The sequence below is a fragment of the Bos indicus genome, chromosome 7 (assembly GCF_029378745.1).
Source record: "Bos indicus isolate NIAB-ARS_2022 breed Sahiwal x Tharparkar chromosome 7, NIAB-ARS_B.indTharparkar_mat_pri_1.0, whole genome shotgun sequence".
In the NCBI taxonomy this organism is placed as follows: domain Eukaryota; kingdom Metazoa; phylum Chordata; class Mammalia; order Artiodactyla; family Bovidae; genus Bos; species Bos indicus.
The window spans coordinates 14,824,128-14,839,411 of NC_091766.1; the positions used below are offsets into that span (position 1 = coordinate 14,824,128).

Here is a 15,284-nt window from a genome sequence, read left to right on the forward strand (position 1 = left end):
AAAAATGACAAGCCACCAGCGCTGTGGTCATGCACAAGTCTTAATTTAATGGGTAAAAACATTAAATTACACACACAACAATATTTTCCATAAAGCTTAATAAATAGACTTTTTTTTTTTAAACGCTGTACAAGGGACTGGAAATGAAGCTTTCAACAAAATATGAATGAACTCATACTACCCTTTTATCGATTTGGAACACTCCCCCCTCCCCCATGCCGGAAAGCAGTGTGCACACTTGAGGTCTTCTCTCCGTAAGCCGGCCAAGGTCGACAGGTTCCAAGAGCCTTGGAAGAGATGACCTCACTCTCTCACTCTCGAGGGCTGGGGTTTTAAACGCTCTGCCCTTGGGACTCAGTCTGTAGGCGTGGAGGAAACTGAACCGTTTAGGTGGCTGTTTGCCTGTAGGAGCCCTTCTCTGCCCAACACACCGAAAGGGGTGAGAAAAAAAAAAACGAGAAATGCACGTCAAACACACACACCCCAGAAATCAACACCAACAAGCCACAAACCGGTGCCCCTCGGCAGCGGGCAGGAGGAGCAAAGGGAGAAAGTGTTTCTTCCCTCTTCTGACACAGAACTCAGCTGGGTCCTGCTGCTGGAGTGGGTGGCCCCAGGTCACAGGGGTGCCACCGTGTGCCGCTGCAGTATGTCCATGAGCTCTTGGGCCCCTCTCCCCCGTGCCAGCTCTAGGGGTGTGAGCCCCGTGGCGTCCCTGTGATGGAGATCAGACTCGGTAGCCAGGAAGCTGACCACAGAAGTGTGGCCCTCTCTCACTGCCAGGTGGATGGGGAGCGCCCCGGTGCCATCGGGTGCGTTGACATCGGCGCCGTGCTCCACCAGCACTTTTAGAGTGTCGAGGAATCCAGTGCGGGCTGCATCGTGGGCCGGAGTGGTGCCCGAGGCATCCTGGACGTTGGGGCTGGCGCCTTGCTTCAGGAGTTCCAGGGCAATGGTGGGACTGCCAAACATCATGACCTGGTGGGGGGATGGGGGTAGAGAAGGGTCAGGGAGTCTCCAAAGGAGGGGGTCTGGGGAAAAGGGTGACTGGAGACAGGGGTCATTCGGGAGTTGAGAATGCCAGATACAAGGTTCTCAAGAGAAGGAAAAACTCCGGGGAACATAAACTTCCAGGCAGCTGTTGAGACCCCAGAGAACAAGATCTTCTGGGAATAAGGACCTTCAAAAAACGGGTCACCTCCCGCTAGGGTATAGCCCCCGTGGAAATTTTCAAGGAACCTAAGACCCTCCCTCAAGGAACCAGAGACACTTCTCCCCACAGATGGGAAATCATCAGGAAATATGAACCCCACCAGGAAACAGACCTCAGAGAACAGTCCCCTCCAGGAAATGGAGATGGCCAGGGAATTTAAAACTCCTCCAAGGAATTTCCCCCTCCCATATAGTAGGGATGCTTTCTGATGAAATGGGGTTCCCCTTTTGTAAATGTCCCCAAGGGAACAGGGACTCCCATGTAATCTGTGACTATTCCCTTACTGGTAATCCCCCTCACCAAATATGCCAGTATGAAAACCCCGCGGGAATAGAGATTCTCCCCCACAGGAAACTGGATACCTTTCAGAGAACCCCCAGAAAATGGGTACACCTTGGAAATAGGAATCCTTCCTTCCTACGGTCGGATCGTTCATAGATGCTCCAAGACATTGGAGCCGCCTTCATGAAACTCGGATCCAAAGAAGGTGAACCCTCACACACGGAATAAGAACTTCTCCAGGGAAACCGAATCCTTCGCAATCAGAGAACAAGGAATCCTCCAAAGATGGAAAGCTCTCCCCTCCCCCAATCTAACCCCATCCACCACCCACCTAAGAAAGGGGACATCAGGGAGCCAAGTCAGCCCAGAGATGCAGGAACAGACCTCAGTCGGCTACCAACGGGAACAAGGTGAGAAGAGAGAAGGGGTCTGCGAGTCGGCCCGGGCTCACCTGCAGCGCTGTCTTGCCAAAGCGGTTCAGAACGTCTGGGTGCACCAGCTCGCTGTGCAGAAGGCGGCGCACCTCCTGCACGTCTCCTCGGGCCGCCGCCCCGCTCAGCCGGTCGCCGGCGTGGACCTCTTCCAGCAGCATGTCGATACTGGCGGCCTGCGAAGCCCCCCGCCCCACCCCGCGGCGGTCAGTGCGGGGGAGCCCACAGGCGCTGGCCCGAACAGCCCTCCCGCAGCGTCCCCGGCCTGCAACGAGGCTCCGGGTCGGACTCTCCCGTCCGGGTCTCGGGCGCGACCCCCGCCCTCCCGGCCGGCTCCTCCCCCTGTCAGACGGTGGGTAGAGAGGGGCTGAGAGCCCGGGCCCAACCCTCCACTAGCCCGTAGGGCCCTGCCCGGCGCCCGCCCCTTGGGGGCTGGGTCTCCCCCCAACTCACCCTCCCTCCTCCTCGACGGGCGGGGTCTGTTCTGAGCCGGCTTCTCCGCCGCTGCGGAGCAGGCCTCTAGGGGGCGGAGCCAGAGCTCTCGCGGCCCCGCCCCCAAACGCCGCGGATTTGTTTTCTTATGAACTTGCTACGTTGTAGCCCAGCCGCGTTGCCCAGCTCCCGACCCTGTAGTGCTCCGCCCTCCTGGCCAGCGCAGCCAATGGCCACGCGTTGCCAGGGAGGCTTTGCGCGCCGGAGTGGGCGGGCCCGCTTCTGATTGGACAAACTACGGCGACCGGTGAACCGCGAACAATGGCGGGGTTTTCGGTTTTTCAAAAGCGACGGGCGGGCGGGAAAGAGGGCCGGTTTAACTGACCCAGGGGAGAAAGGTCAGGCGCAGGGTAGCGCGGGCTGCTCCGGGACCTCGGCACTTCCGAGAGGAAGGGAGGTAGGGCTGGGGCCGCCCAGTTTGGAGTTATGCGGTGCGATAATATTTGTTAGTTCTTACTGTGCAGAGTGCTTTATTTCATTCATTCACTGTGTGCCAGAGCCGTTCCTGGCGCTGGGGGGCCTGCATTCGAGCTACTAATTTTAGTGTTAAGCACCGTGAGGAAAATAAAGCAAGGAAATGGGGTGAGTGAGAAAGGAATCACGTTTGGCTCAGACTGCGCCAGCCCTGGCACAGCAAATGCAGGGGCGTGGAAGAAAGTTCATTCTCCATCTGCCACGTGGGTGAGCCTGGGAGGCGAGAGTGGTGTCGGAGGCTCTTAACAGAGGCCTTCAACAGCGGGGCCTTCACACATTTACTGACCCGCTACCGTGTACTAGGCACCCCAGTGGAAAGCAAGCCGGATGCCTCCTGGCTGCTGGATGCTTACCTTTTAGAGCTGGAGACGACAATAAGTATTTTCCGAGTGCTATACACTGTGGAGCTGACAAAACGAGATAAATAATAGTGTCTTGGGAAAAGAAGGCTTTGAAATAGAGAGGTCGGGCATGGCCACCCTAAGAAGGTGACATTTGATTTGAGACCTGAAGGTGAGGGAAGGAGCCATGTGTCTCTCTGGGAAAACATACCAGATGGAGGGGCTACAGATTCGAAGGCCCTGAGCTGTAAGCATGTCTAGTAAGTCCAGGAAGAGACGTATAGAGAGGGAGAGAAGGGTGAGGAGGTGAGGGCTGAACAGGCTTGTGGGCTGTGGTGAGAACTTTTACTTTTTAAAAAGAATGGGGAATTTCCCTGGAGGTCCAGTGGCTAAGACTCCGCGCATCCGCTGCAGGGAGTCCAGGTTCAATCCCTGGTGGGGGAACTATGGTCCCGCATGCTGCCCAGAACGACAAAAATCAACGGGTGAAACCCTGGGAAGCTTCTGTATTGAGGAGCCACGATCTGGTTTAGGAGTTAATAGGCGCCCTCTGGTGGCTATGATGCGAACTGGCTGTCATGGGAGAGGGAAGCCCAGAGCAGCCTGGGAGACCAAGGTGGGAGCAATTGCGAGGGCCTAGCTGAGAGATGACCAGGGCTGAGAAATGGATATATGTTGCCCACTCTTATCCCAGCACTCCAGGACACCCCTGGCATCCCCAGCGCCCAGCCAAGAAGTACATAACAGCAGCTAGATTCATCTTTTTAATGCCATCCTAAAACTCAGAAATGGGCCAGTGGGGCCTCTGGGTTCAGCAGCTGTGGAGGAGGGACTCCCCACACCTCCTAAGGCAGGTCACTGCAAGAAGGCACTCGTGAGGGGGACTTCAAGCCCCTCTTCTATTTCTTCATATAAAATTGGGGGAGGGGGAGGGGGAGGGGTGAGAGTCTGAGAGCTGGGGACTATCACTCCCAGCCTACCGGTAAAGGAAAAGGGTAGGAGCAAGTCGGGTGCTGGGAGTAACGAACTAATAATTCAAGGGCTGCCCTCTCACACACACACACACCCCATCTTCCCTCCTTCTCTAGTGGAGTCTGCAGCTGGGGCCTGGGGAGAAGACAGCCCAGGTTCAGGCTCCCACTTCTCCCTTCTAGCTGGTACGAAGTTGATAATCTGCAGGGAAACAATGAGCAGGGACCATCTCAGAATTGGGGGAAGGAGACAGGACAGCACCCCCACCCACAACCCATCCCCTTCCGCAGTGCTCATGATCAACCCCACAAGTATGTAACAGGGCTAAGGATGGGCTCAAACATGGCGACTGTAAACACAGCAACATGCCTGTCTCCAGGCAATAGATGGGGCTGCTGTGTGTTCAGTTGCTTATCCAAACCCCACCACCACTACCCTGGAACTGGCAACTGTCCCCATTTTAAAGACAGGCAAACCGAGGCTCGGGAGGGCACACTGACAAAGATAGGATAGACCTGGGGGCCACGCCTGTCGGTTTTGGAGCCCTCTGAGACAAGATGTTTCAAAGCCCCAAGGCCATCCCCATTCATGTCCTTGTCCCTGTCATCTCAGGGAGCCGGGCCGCCTTACCGCCACTCTGGGTGATATAGCGGACCCAGGGCAGGGCCTGGTAACCACTCTTCTCAATGATCTTCATGTATCGGACCTGGAAAGGGATGAAAGGAGGTGGCCCAGGATAGGGGGAAAGAGCAGGCTGGGGCCAGCGGAACATAACACAACTTCCGGGAATAAGAAAGCACAGCCTGGGAGGAATGAAGTAACGAGGCTCAGGGCAAAGATGTGACCAGGACAGGGTATGTGTGTGGGGGAGATCAGGTGGTCCAGGACAGAGGGAAAGATGGCACATTCTAAGAGAAGTGACACAATACAGTTTAGGCACAGGGCAAAGTTAGGGGGGAGGGGAAGGGGACCCAGGCTGAGAGCAGAAGAGGCAGCACCGTGGGACTTCCCTGATGGCTCAGTGGTTAAGGGTCTGCCTGCCAACGCAGGAGACACGGACTCAGTCCCTGGTCTGGGAAGATCCCACATGCCCTGCAGCAACTAAACCCGTGCACCACAGCTACTGAGCCTGTGCTCTAGAGCCCAGGAGCCACAATTAGTGAGGCCACATGCTGCAGCTACTGGGCCTGTGCGCCCTGGAGCCCGTGCTCCACAAGAGAAGCCACCAGTGAGAAGCCCACACACCACAAGCAGAGAAAAGTCTGTGCAGCAGTGAAGACCCAGCCCAGCCAAAAATAAATAAATGAAATCATTTTTGAAAAAAAGCATCTGCCTGCCAATGCAGGGGACATGGGTTTGTGGGATGTGGGACATACGGGATCTTCCTCGGTCCAGGAAGATCCCACATGCCAAGGAACAACTAAGCCTGTGCTCTGCAACTACTGAAACCCTCGGGCTCTAGAACCCATGCTCTGCAACAAGAGAAGCCACCGCAATTAAAAAAATAGCCCCTACTCACTGCAACTAGAGAAAGCTCACTCACAACAACGAAGACCCAGCACACCCAAAAGTTGAAATTAAAATGTTTGTTTAAAGAAAAAGCAACACTGTTCCAGAAAAAAAAAAAAAGAATGACTGTAAAGGAGGAGATGAGCCAAGCCAGGGAACGGAGGCGGTCCAAGCCAAGAAATGAGAGAAAGGGGGACCCACCAAGGTCAAGGAGAGGAACCACCCTGCCCCCTTCCCTCACCTGGATCCCAGAGACAGTGAAATAGGGGATCTCAAACTTCACCCCAATAGGGGGCCGGCCCTCTACTTCCTCCTTCTCCACGCTGGGGAGGCCAAAGTGGGCCCGCATCAGGTACTCCTTGCCCCCCTGAGGGAACATGGGGGTATCAGACACATTGAGGGCCCCTATACCCCAGACCACTCCTCATGGCAGCCCCCTGGGGGCAGGCTTTGCTCTCAGCCCATCTGACAGACCAGAAAGTAAAGTTTCCTGGCCAAAACTCACAGACGAAGCTTCTGACAGCAAAGCCTAGTTGGGGGCCTTCTGGTGATCATCTCCCATTTTCCAGGGGCCGATGAACATCCCCCAACCAAGATCCCAAAGAGACCAAATCCTCCAGCAGCCCAAGGACGTGGGTAGCATGATCCTGTCTATTTCACAGATGGACACGCTCAGGCTTCATGAAGGGAAGTAGGGTCCCCAAGGCTGGGAAGCTCAGAGAAACAAGGGTGAGGAATCTGAACCCAAGGCTGGTTTCCTCAAGACCTAGGACAAGGAGAGCTTAACCATGCTGAGAGCTTAACCACCATCAGTTTTATCATCTACAAAGGACAGCCACGTGCATGCATATGTGGCTCTGATTTATCCTCTACTTCGCCCTCACTCATCAAGGGCTGGTCCTCCAGTTCCCCGGTCCATCCCCGAGGCTCACCGGGAAAGACTTGATGCTCCAAATAACCGTGTTCTTCTCTGGCACATACTTGGCGCTGCCCACACTGGTCTTGAAGCGAGGGGAGTCGGCATCGCTGGGTACGGGCACCGATATCTCTACGCCGTTAGCTACAGACTGCTTTTTAAACTGCCCCTTGGCCTGTCGGTGGAGAGAATGTGGGGTGTGAAGAGTGCATTCACGCAAATGGAGACCAAGCCCTTTCCACGCACCATTTCATCAAGAGCCCAGAAGTGGGGACCACGATCCTGTCCATTTTCCAGATGAGGGAACAGTGGCACAGAGAACTTAAGGCATTTCTCTGGAGACACACAGCCAACAAGGGGCAGAGTCACACCCACAAGAGACTCCAGTGGTTCTGCTTTTGGCACCTTCCGTTTGGAAAGTATCATATACCTTTTCCTGCTTCAAAATGTAATCCCTCATTTGAACAGCTCCTAGGGCCGGCTCACCTCAGCCCATTTCACAGACAAGATAATAAAGGCTCCTGGTCAAGACACACACTCACACCTGCAAAGCCAGGATGGGACCCTCAGTCTATCAGAATTTTCTTTTTTTTTTGGCAGCACTGCAACATGCAGAATCTCAGTTCCTCAGTCTGGGATCGAACCCATGTCCCCAGTAGTGGAAACTCAAGAGTCCTATCCAATAGACCACCAGGGAATTTCCGAGTTTTCATTTGAAAGCTGGCATCTACGGAGCCCCTACCATGTGCAGGGCCCTGTGCCAAGTACTTAACCCTCTCACTAATTTTCTAAAGTAGGAGCCATTCCAAAGGTCCATTTTACAGATGAAGAAACTGAAGCCCAGAGAGAAAGAGCACTTTGCCTGAGTTGTGTAGCTGGTAGCCGGCACAGCACAGAGATTTGACTTGAGCCTCACATGCTCTCCCTACAGACAATAAGTTATTACATTAGAGCTAGATCCAGATCCATTTTGACATGCGCAAGCTTTTAACACAAGGACTCTAAGTGTCCCTGTGCAGTAGCTAGCACCGTGATAGCTGCTCTTAATCATCTGGTGCCAGGGGGCGGGGATATATGAGGCAGGATTGGTGCACAGGACCTGGAGGCAAACAGGGCAGGGGATGTTCTTTTTTAAAGGCACCAACTTTTTAGTATTTATTTTTATTTGGCTGTGCTGGGGCTTAGTTGCAGCATGTGGGATCTAGCTCTCTGACCAGGGATCAAGTCCCGGGCCTTCTACACTGGAATTTCAGAGTCTTAATCACTGGGCCACCACAGAAGTCCCAGGAAGGCACCAGCTTTAGTGGCCCCTTCTCTTCTTCCTGCCTATAGAGACAGGGACTTTGGGGGCACCAACACCATGCCCCCTCCCCCCCGCAGTGACTGTCTACATCATGTACCAGTTCCTCTGAGACTCTAAGACTGGGGAACAAAGTTAAATCTGAGAACACAGACTCTTGAGGCAGGCAGACCCAAGTTCAACGTGACCCCTCCCTTCCTAGATGAATGACATCTGAGTTCTTCTGGGCCTCTTTCCCCATCTGTAAAGGGCGCTAAGGACTTCCCTGGTGGTCCAGTGGTTAAAACTCTGCACTCCCAACGCACAGAGCACAACTTAAATCCCTGGTCAGGGAACTAAAATCCCGCATGCAGTATGGCATGCCCTCCCCCGCCCCTGCAACTTTCTTAATTAAAAAAGAGACTGGGGGAAAAAATTTTTTTAAGGGCCAGGAGGGACTAATTTTATGTTCTGGAGAAGCTCTTGTTTGGGGGACTGGGGACATGCACAAGGCTATCCATGGCAATGTGAACCAGAGAAGCCAAGAACTGAAAACAACCCAAGCAAGATACAGGAGAGAAAATTCTCCTGGTGGAATATTCTACAGTCACTGAAATGGATGCCCTATGCTTCAGGTCCTGGGATTCCTCTTAAGAGTTGACATTACATGAAGAAAGCAAATTATACAAAAAAGTCATACAGCAAGAGTTCACGGATATAAAGGTCAGAGACTGGCAGAATGAAGTATTTGCGGTTTACAGATGAGGGTGGCAAAATTACAAACAAAAGCAAAGAAATGACTCACATGATATTCAAAATTGTGATCACCTGTGGGCAAGGGTGGGGGGAGCCATGATCGGCCAAGGGGCAGGTGGGGGTTCAGAGGTGCTGGTTGAGTCAGGGACATTCAATTAAGCTGTGTGGTATGATATGATATGATATGATGATACGGTATGACAATGATAACATTGAGCTTTAACACACTCTATGGTTTATATACATATATGAATATAAATGCAAATTCATAAATTTCAATGTAAATGTAAATTTATAAAGTAGTATGAATGTATATTTTTAAAGTAAATTAATTAAGTAAAAAGGTCATGTGTCACACGGTGGTGGTTCAGTATTAAGGGAAAAAACAGAGCAAAGAAGGGAGGTGGAGAAATCAGGGAAGGCTCCTCTGAGGAGGTGACACTGAAGCAAAGAACTGAAGGAGGTGAGGGAAAGAGCCAGGGGGATATCTGGGTGGCTGGGGGCAGAGTGATCCAGGGAGAGGGGATACTCAGGGACCATGCCTGGCATGTTTGAGACTCAGCCAGGAGACCTGTGTGGCTGGAAGGAAGTGATGATTGGGGAGGGAGGTGGGAGATATGGTTAGACTGCTGAGGGCGTAGGAGGGGCAATCTGAGCACTGTAATTATTACCCTGGGGGCCCACCTTGACCATGATCTCCACGCGGCTGTGTGAGAATTTCTCAATGACAGATTCAATCCAGATGAGTGGCTTGACCTGTAGACAGAGGAAGAGGGAGTTCTCCAAGGCTCTGGGGTCAACCCTCACCTCCAGCCAAGGGCTCGACCCTGCCTTACCTGGGTGCTAAGGCGGTAGGACATGAGCTCAAAGTCACCGTCGGGCGGGATGAAGGAGATGGTGCGGTCATTGTCAAAGCGAGAAAGCCGCACGCACTGGTGGAATTTCACATCCTCCAGTTCCACAGACTTGTTCTTGCTCCCTGAAACTCAGAGCCGAGTTAGCGGGGTGACACTGGAGCCCAGGGCAGGGTCCTTATCCTTACCTCCCCTTCTACTGCTATGATCACCCCCATATTACAGATGAAGAAACTGAGGCCCAGAGAGGATGAGTAACTCGCCCGGGGTCACCCAGCTGGCCAGGAACAGAGCTGGGATCCCCAGGCAATCAGGCCCTTGCTGTCAGGTTGTTATCCTGTGAGTGTTAGCCGCTCAGTTGTGTCTGAATCTTTGTGATCCCATGGACTGTAGCCCACCAGGCTCCTCTCTCCATGGTATTCTCCAGGTAAGAATACTGGAGTGGGTAGCCATTCCCTTCTCCAGGGGATCTTCCCGACCCAGGGATCGAACCCAGGTCTCCTGCATTGCAGGCAGAGTCTTTATTGTCTGAGTCACCAGGGAAGAAATGTAATGCTATTCTGTCTCCTACTCCCACTAGAACGTCAGCTCCGTGAGGGCAGGGATTATTTTTTCTTTTCTGCCATGTGCTTGAGCCTGGCACTCAATGATGAAGCAGAGTTGTTTGCATTAAGGCACGAGCAGCTGCAGTACTGGTCAAGACCAGTAGAGGGCAAGCGAGTACTATTTCAGAATTGACAGCAGGTCTCTGGGTACCACCCACCCCAGATGAGGTGAGGTCTCAGGCTCCCCATCGCACCCCCTTCCAGAAACTTACGGCCAGTGAGCTCGAAGAGTACACGGTCGTTGAGGCCCAGCCGCAGCTCTGGCATTCCCGACAGAAACACCTTGAGCTTGATACTGCCCACGATCTCGCTCAGCAGGACACTGCCGTTGGCATTGACCTGAGGATGCAAACATTGGTGATGTGGGAGGCGGTTAACAAGCATAGGGCTCCCTCTCCTGGCCCTTGGCTGTAGCGAGGGTGGGGCAGAGGTGTGGAGGCTCACCAGCAGGTTAACTGACTCTATGACATCGATGAAGACCTCATTCTTCTTGTACTTGATGCCCTCCGAGCGCCAGGACACAGCATTGGTGACAGTGGGTGGCACTCGTGACTTGCCCGTCTCCAGCTTGTTGCCCTGCTGCGTGATGTACCTGGCAGGGGGGGCAGGGAGATGAGCAGATAGGCCCAAGGATACTTCCCTGACCCTCCCCAGGTTTCTTCCACCCATGGCCCACCCTGTGGCTGACCCACGGCCCACTCACTCCTGCAGGATTTTGCTGTCTGTGGTCTGTGGGAAGCCAAAGTCCATGAGCTCATCCAGCAATTCGTAGACGATGACAAAGTTGTCTCGGATACTCTCCTCCTCTAGCTCCTTAAAGTATTCGGAGAATACCTGGGGGTGTGAGGAGACCAACACCCACAGAGATGTGTCTGGTGTAGCTCTTGGGCTGGGTTCCCACTCATCCAGCCAGCCACCCAATAAGCAACTATTAAGTACCTACTGTATACCAGTGTCAGGACATTAACGGTGAACAAAGCCAAGAAGGTCTTTGCCCTCCTGGAACAGTCTTGAGGGGGAATGGACAGGTAGTGGGACTAATATTATCCAACATGTAGAGTGCAATAATGAGGAAAACAAGTGAAGTAGGAACCCAGAGGCAGGGAGGTCCAAGAAGACTTCCTAGAAGAGGGATTGGAAGGACTCAGAATGTTTTTTTGGTGTGTGAATCATGGGATTGCCGTGTATCTGATGATGTTAATGGACCCACCTCAGAATAAGGTTTGTAATGCATGAAATAAAAGATACACACACACACACACACACACAACACAAAAGACACAATATGGGAATTCTCTGGCACTCCAGTGGGTAGGACTCCACGCTTCCACTGCTGAGGGCCCAGGTTCAATCCCTGGTTGGGGAACTAAGATCCTACAAGCGAAGCCATGCAGCATGGTCAAAACAAAAACAAACCAAAATAACCCCATAAGATGGCAAAGGAAAACTGTTACACTACACAGAAACACATCTAAGTTCATGGATTCCTTGAATTCCATCCAGGGGCCCTTGGGACTTGGGGGACCCCCAGATGGGAGCCCTTGGGAATTAGTAAGTATCTCCTTAGCAGAGAATCTGTCATCCATCCAACACTGGAAACCCATCCCTCATCCTGCTCCAGCTTCTGTGGCCCTTTCCTGTTCCCACCTCAGGGCCTTTGCACACGCTATGCTCACTGCTCAGGATATTCTCACACAGGCCCCTTGTGACAGGCCTTACTCCTTGGTGAAGCCACCACTATCCCTTGACCCCTGTGAGTATCAGGGTGAGACTAGCACCTACCCAGTCACTGGTTAAAACAATGTCCCCTTGAATATCCTTCATGCCCTTTAACTCCTGAGCACAGGCCAGGACCGTGCTTGCCTTATACACAGCTGTGTGTCCCTCCTCTGCCTGGCAGAGAGGAGACAAATCAATACAGATCTCTTATTTGTTGAAAAGTATCCCAAAAATCCCTCTGGGAATTCCCCAGCAGTCCAGTGGTTAGGACTCAACCCTTTCACTGCCAAGAGCATGAATTCAATCCCTGGTCGGGGAACTAAGATCCTGTAAGCCAGGAGGTGACCTAAGAAAAAAAGTAACTTTCTCAGCCACTTCTTCAGGATCAGCCTGCCCTCACACCTTGGGGGTGTACTGTCCTTTGTTTACCAAATAAAATTCTGAGCAGTTAAAAAAAAAAGTACTTTCTCAACCATTGAGAATGACATATAGCAAGTGCTCAAAAGATTACTATGGGATCATATGATATGACATTAGTGGTAATGCTAACAATAATATCAAATCTTTATTAAGCACTTACTGTATACTAAGCACTGTTTTCGGTGCTCTAGAGGTTTGAATTGGATTGAATTATTTTCTACAACAACTCTGAGGCAGGACTAAACCTGGCTTATATAGTATTTCTTTTCTTTTTTTTTTTTCGGTTGTACCTTGCAGAAGGTAGGATCCTAGTTTCCTGATCAGGAAATTCAAGCCCCTTGCAGTAGAAGCGTGGGGTCTTAACCACTGGACCGTCTGGATTAAACCCAGGTTAGAGGCACAGAGAGAAGTAACTTGTCCAAGGTCACACAGCCAGTAAGCACCGGAGCTGGGTCTGGAACCCAGTATCCTCGGGTTCAGATTTGAGCAGTACACCCTCTCGGAGACTTCCTTGCTTCTTGCCCCATAGGGAGAGTTGATCCCACAACAGCTGATGAGAACAGAGTGATGGGGCTTTGATGGTGGCACCCCCGGGGATTCAGGGAAGGCTTCCTAGGTGGGATGGATCCCGAAAGAGGCGGGCAAGACAGGTGGACAGACAGACGAGCCGGCCAATAGAAGGCCAGAACCTACCTCCACTATCTTGTAGAGGAAGGAATACACGAGGGAGGCGTTGGCATTCTTCAGTGTGGTGGCCACCACTGCAGGCAGCGAGGTTAAGGAAAGGCGGCATTTTGGAGAGTTCCAATGGAGCTTAGACCCGGAAACGCCACCCTGTCTGCTCCCACTCTCCAACCTGAGCCACGCCATGTCGTGCACCTCTCGTCCCAGCCCATCATCTCTGGGCCTGAGATGCCACCACCCAAGGCCGCCAGGGACCCGCCCATGGCTGGATACAGTAGAGGTTGCTGTATTTGATCCACAGGAAGTGGACCCGTCCGTGACTCAGCAGTGGGGTCAGGGCGCCTTCCTCCTCCCGCTGCATGAGCAGAGGCATGAAGTGATCGATCTCGCTCATAGCCACATCACCCTTGTAGTTGCGGCTGATCAGGGGCTGAAGATGAGCAGAGAAGGTCTGGTCATTGCTGGGATCCAGGGACCTTCCCCCCCGGGGGCATCAGAGTGCCAGGTTCTGACCCTACTTGCTGGTTGAGGGGACATGGACAAGGCTCTGCCTCTCGGCATGTCGGTTTCCTCCTCTGGAAAGTGGGCTGGTGACAGTGACAGCCAGAGCGTCTAGAGCCCTCACTGACACCTCAGCCGTGCTCTGCTAAAACCTGGATGCTTGCTTACTTATATCGTTGTCACCACAACCCTGTAAGGTAGGCGGTCTCACCATCTCCCTTTTACACATGGAGAAACTGAGGTATGGACCCAGTCCATAGCCAGCAAGGAAGCTGGGAACTGAGCCAACACGCCCTGGCTCCAGAATTCCTGCTCTTGAGCAAGGTTTCATAGGCACCAAATCAGCGAGGTAGGGGCGATGAAAGAAAAGAGAGAGAGAGGAAAAAAGAAAAAAAAGACATTATATCCATTTATCACTCATAGCTCATATAGCTCTGCCTGGCAGGCAGTAAGTGGTTAATCTTAATAATATTTACCTGAGAGGTTTGTTTAGTCCAGTGTTTAGAAGGAAGCAGGTACTCAGCAGGTGCTCACACATCTTAGCCCTAACTAGGTTTATTATCAGGAATATTATTCTCATCACCACTGTTACTATTGCTGGGTTTCCCAGGTGGCATTACTGGTAAAGAACCCACCTGGCAGTGCAGGAGACCAAAGAGATGCAGGTTCGATCGCAGGGCCCTGAAGATCTCCTGGAGGAGGTCAGGGCAACCCACCCAGACAGAACAAGATGAATGGGAGGGGGCGCCAGAAAGAGACAAGGCAGCCCCACAGGGGAAGTACGGTCTTCTGCCCCGGCTTTCTTCCCCAAATATCAGTACAGTGGATGATGACGGTGATAGAAATAATAATTTCAATTGCTTGAACGCCTAATGTTTGCAGCAGGGTCACTGTACTAAGTGGTATACACTGCATACGGCTGTATTAATTCTTCTTGGGTGGGGACCTCTGTTATTCCCATTTGTACAGACAGGGAGACTGAGGCTCAGAGAGGCGAAGCCCCTTCCCTCAGACACGCCGGTAGTAAAAGCGGAGGTGGGGTTCGACGCGGGAGTCCCAGGAATTGGGGGAGGGGTGTTCCCACGCCCCCAGAGCTTTCCGGGGCCTCGCTGCCTGCAAGGAGGGGCCGCCCCCTGGGTCCGGGAGGGAGCAAGCTTCACCTGCCGGCCTCCCACTCCCTGCACCCAGCCTCACCTTGCCCTTGACGTCGAGGATGAAGACAGCCGAGGCGGACATGGTGGCGGCCGGCGGACCTGGGGGGTGGGGAGGGAGCGCCGGGAGGCGACGGTGGTGGCGCCGCTTCCTTCTTCCTGCGGAAGCACCCGCGCGCAGGTGAGGACCCAGGTGAGCGCGTCTTAAAGGGGAGGGCCACCAGGTGAGCGGTGCCGTCGGCCGACGGGAAGACGCTGCGGGGGCGGGGCAGGGCGGAGCTTAAGATGTGACAACTGCCCCGCCTCACTTTTCCTTCGCGCCCTGGAGTGAGGATGGGAGGAGACCCCAGACCAACCGATTCTCCCTCCAAGGAACCGAATATCTATCCATCCATCCATTCATCCATCCAACCACCCAACCACTCATCCATCCACCCATCCACTCATCTGGTTTCTCCTGACTTTGCCACACTCACATCCACCCCAATAGAGCAGGGGCTTAGTCCTTTTCATGTCTGTGTCCCCAGGGCCCAGTGCTGGGTGCTCAATGTGTGTGTAATTTATTAATACATGCCATAAATATTTGCTAATTAATTTATTCTTTCGTTCAGTGACAAGAACTATGAGTTACACTCTCAGCAGGAAAAACGTAGCTGCCTTTTTTTTTTTGGGTGGGCCAAGTGGG

At 52.8% G+C, this 15,284-nt stretch overlaps 2 protein-coding genes across 5 annotated transcripts; both read right to left on the reverse strand.

The window, feature by feature from the left end:
• Positions 1–27: 27 nt before the first annotated feature.
• CDKN2D (cyclin dependent kinase inhibitor 2D) lies at positions 28–2,481 on the reverse strand. 2 transcript variants are annotated; one of them, XM_070792818.1, is made up of 3 exons: positions 2,380–2,481; positions 1,947–2,102; positions 28–978 (listed from the first exon to the last, which is right to left on the reverse strand). In XM_070792818.1, the coding sequence occupies exons 2-3, from the start codon at positions 2,085–2,087 to the stop codon at positions 619–621; spliced, it is 501 nt and encodes a 166-aa protein (XP_070648919.1). In that variant the 5' UTR covers positions 2,088–2,102; positions 2,380–2,481; the 3' UTR covers positions 28–618. The 2 variants fall into 2 exon arrangements, with proteins under 2 accessions (XP_070648919.1, XP_019819718.2); XM_019964159.2 differs by lacking the exon at positions 2,380–2,481 and having other exon boundaries at positions 1,947–2,325.
• A 1,503-nt stretch (positions 2,482–3,984) lies between these two features.
• On the reverse strand, positions 3,985–14,801 carry AP1M2 (adaptor related protein complex 1 subunit mu 2). Of its 3 annotated transcripts, none has more exons than XM_019964163.2 (12): positions 14,643–14,801; positions 13,221–13,377; positions 12,957–13,024; positions 10,828–10,958; positions 10,569–10,716; positions 10,337–10,463; positions 9,502–9,644; positions 9,350–9,421; positions 6,647–6,805; positions 5,956–6,081; positions 4,836–4,911; positions 3,985–4,406 (listed from the first exon to the last, which is right to left on the reverse strand). In XM_019964163.2, exons 1-12 carry the CDS (start codon positions 14,682–14,684, stop codon positions 4,384–4,386), a joined length of 1,272 nt encoding a protein of 423 aa, XP_019819722.2. In that variant the 5' UTR covers positions 14,685–14,801; the 3' UTR covers positions 3,985–4,383. The 3 variants fall into 3 exon arrangements, with proteins under 3 accessions (XP_019819722.2, XP_019819721.2, XP_019819719.2); XM_019964162.2 differs by having other exon boundaries at positions 9,502–9,650; XM_019964160.2 differs by having other exon boundaries at positions 10,337–10,716.
• Between the last annotated feature and the right edge of the window lie 483 nt (positions 14,802–15,284).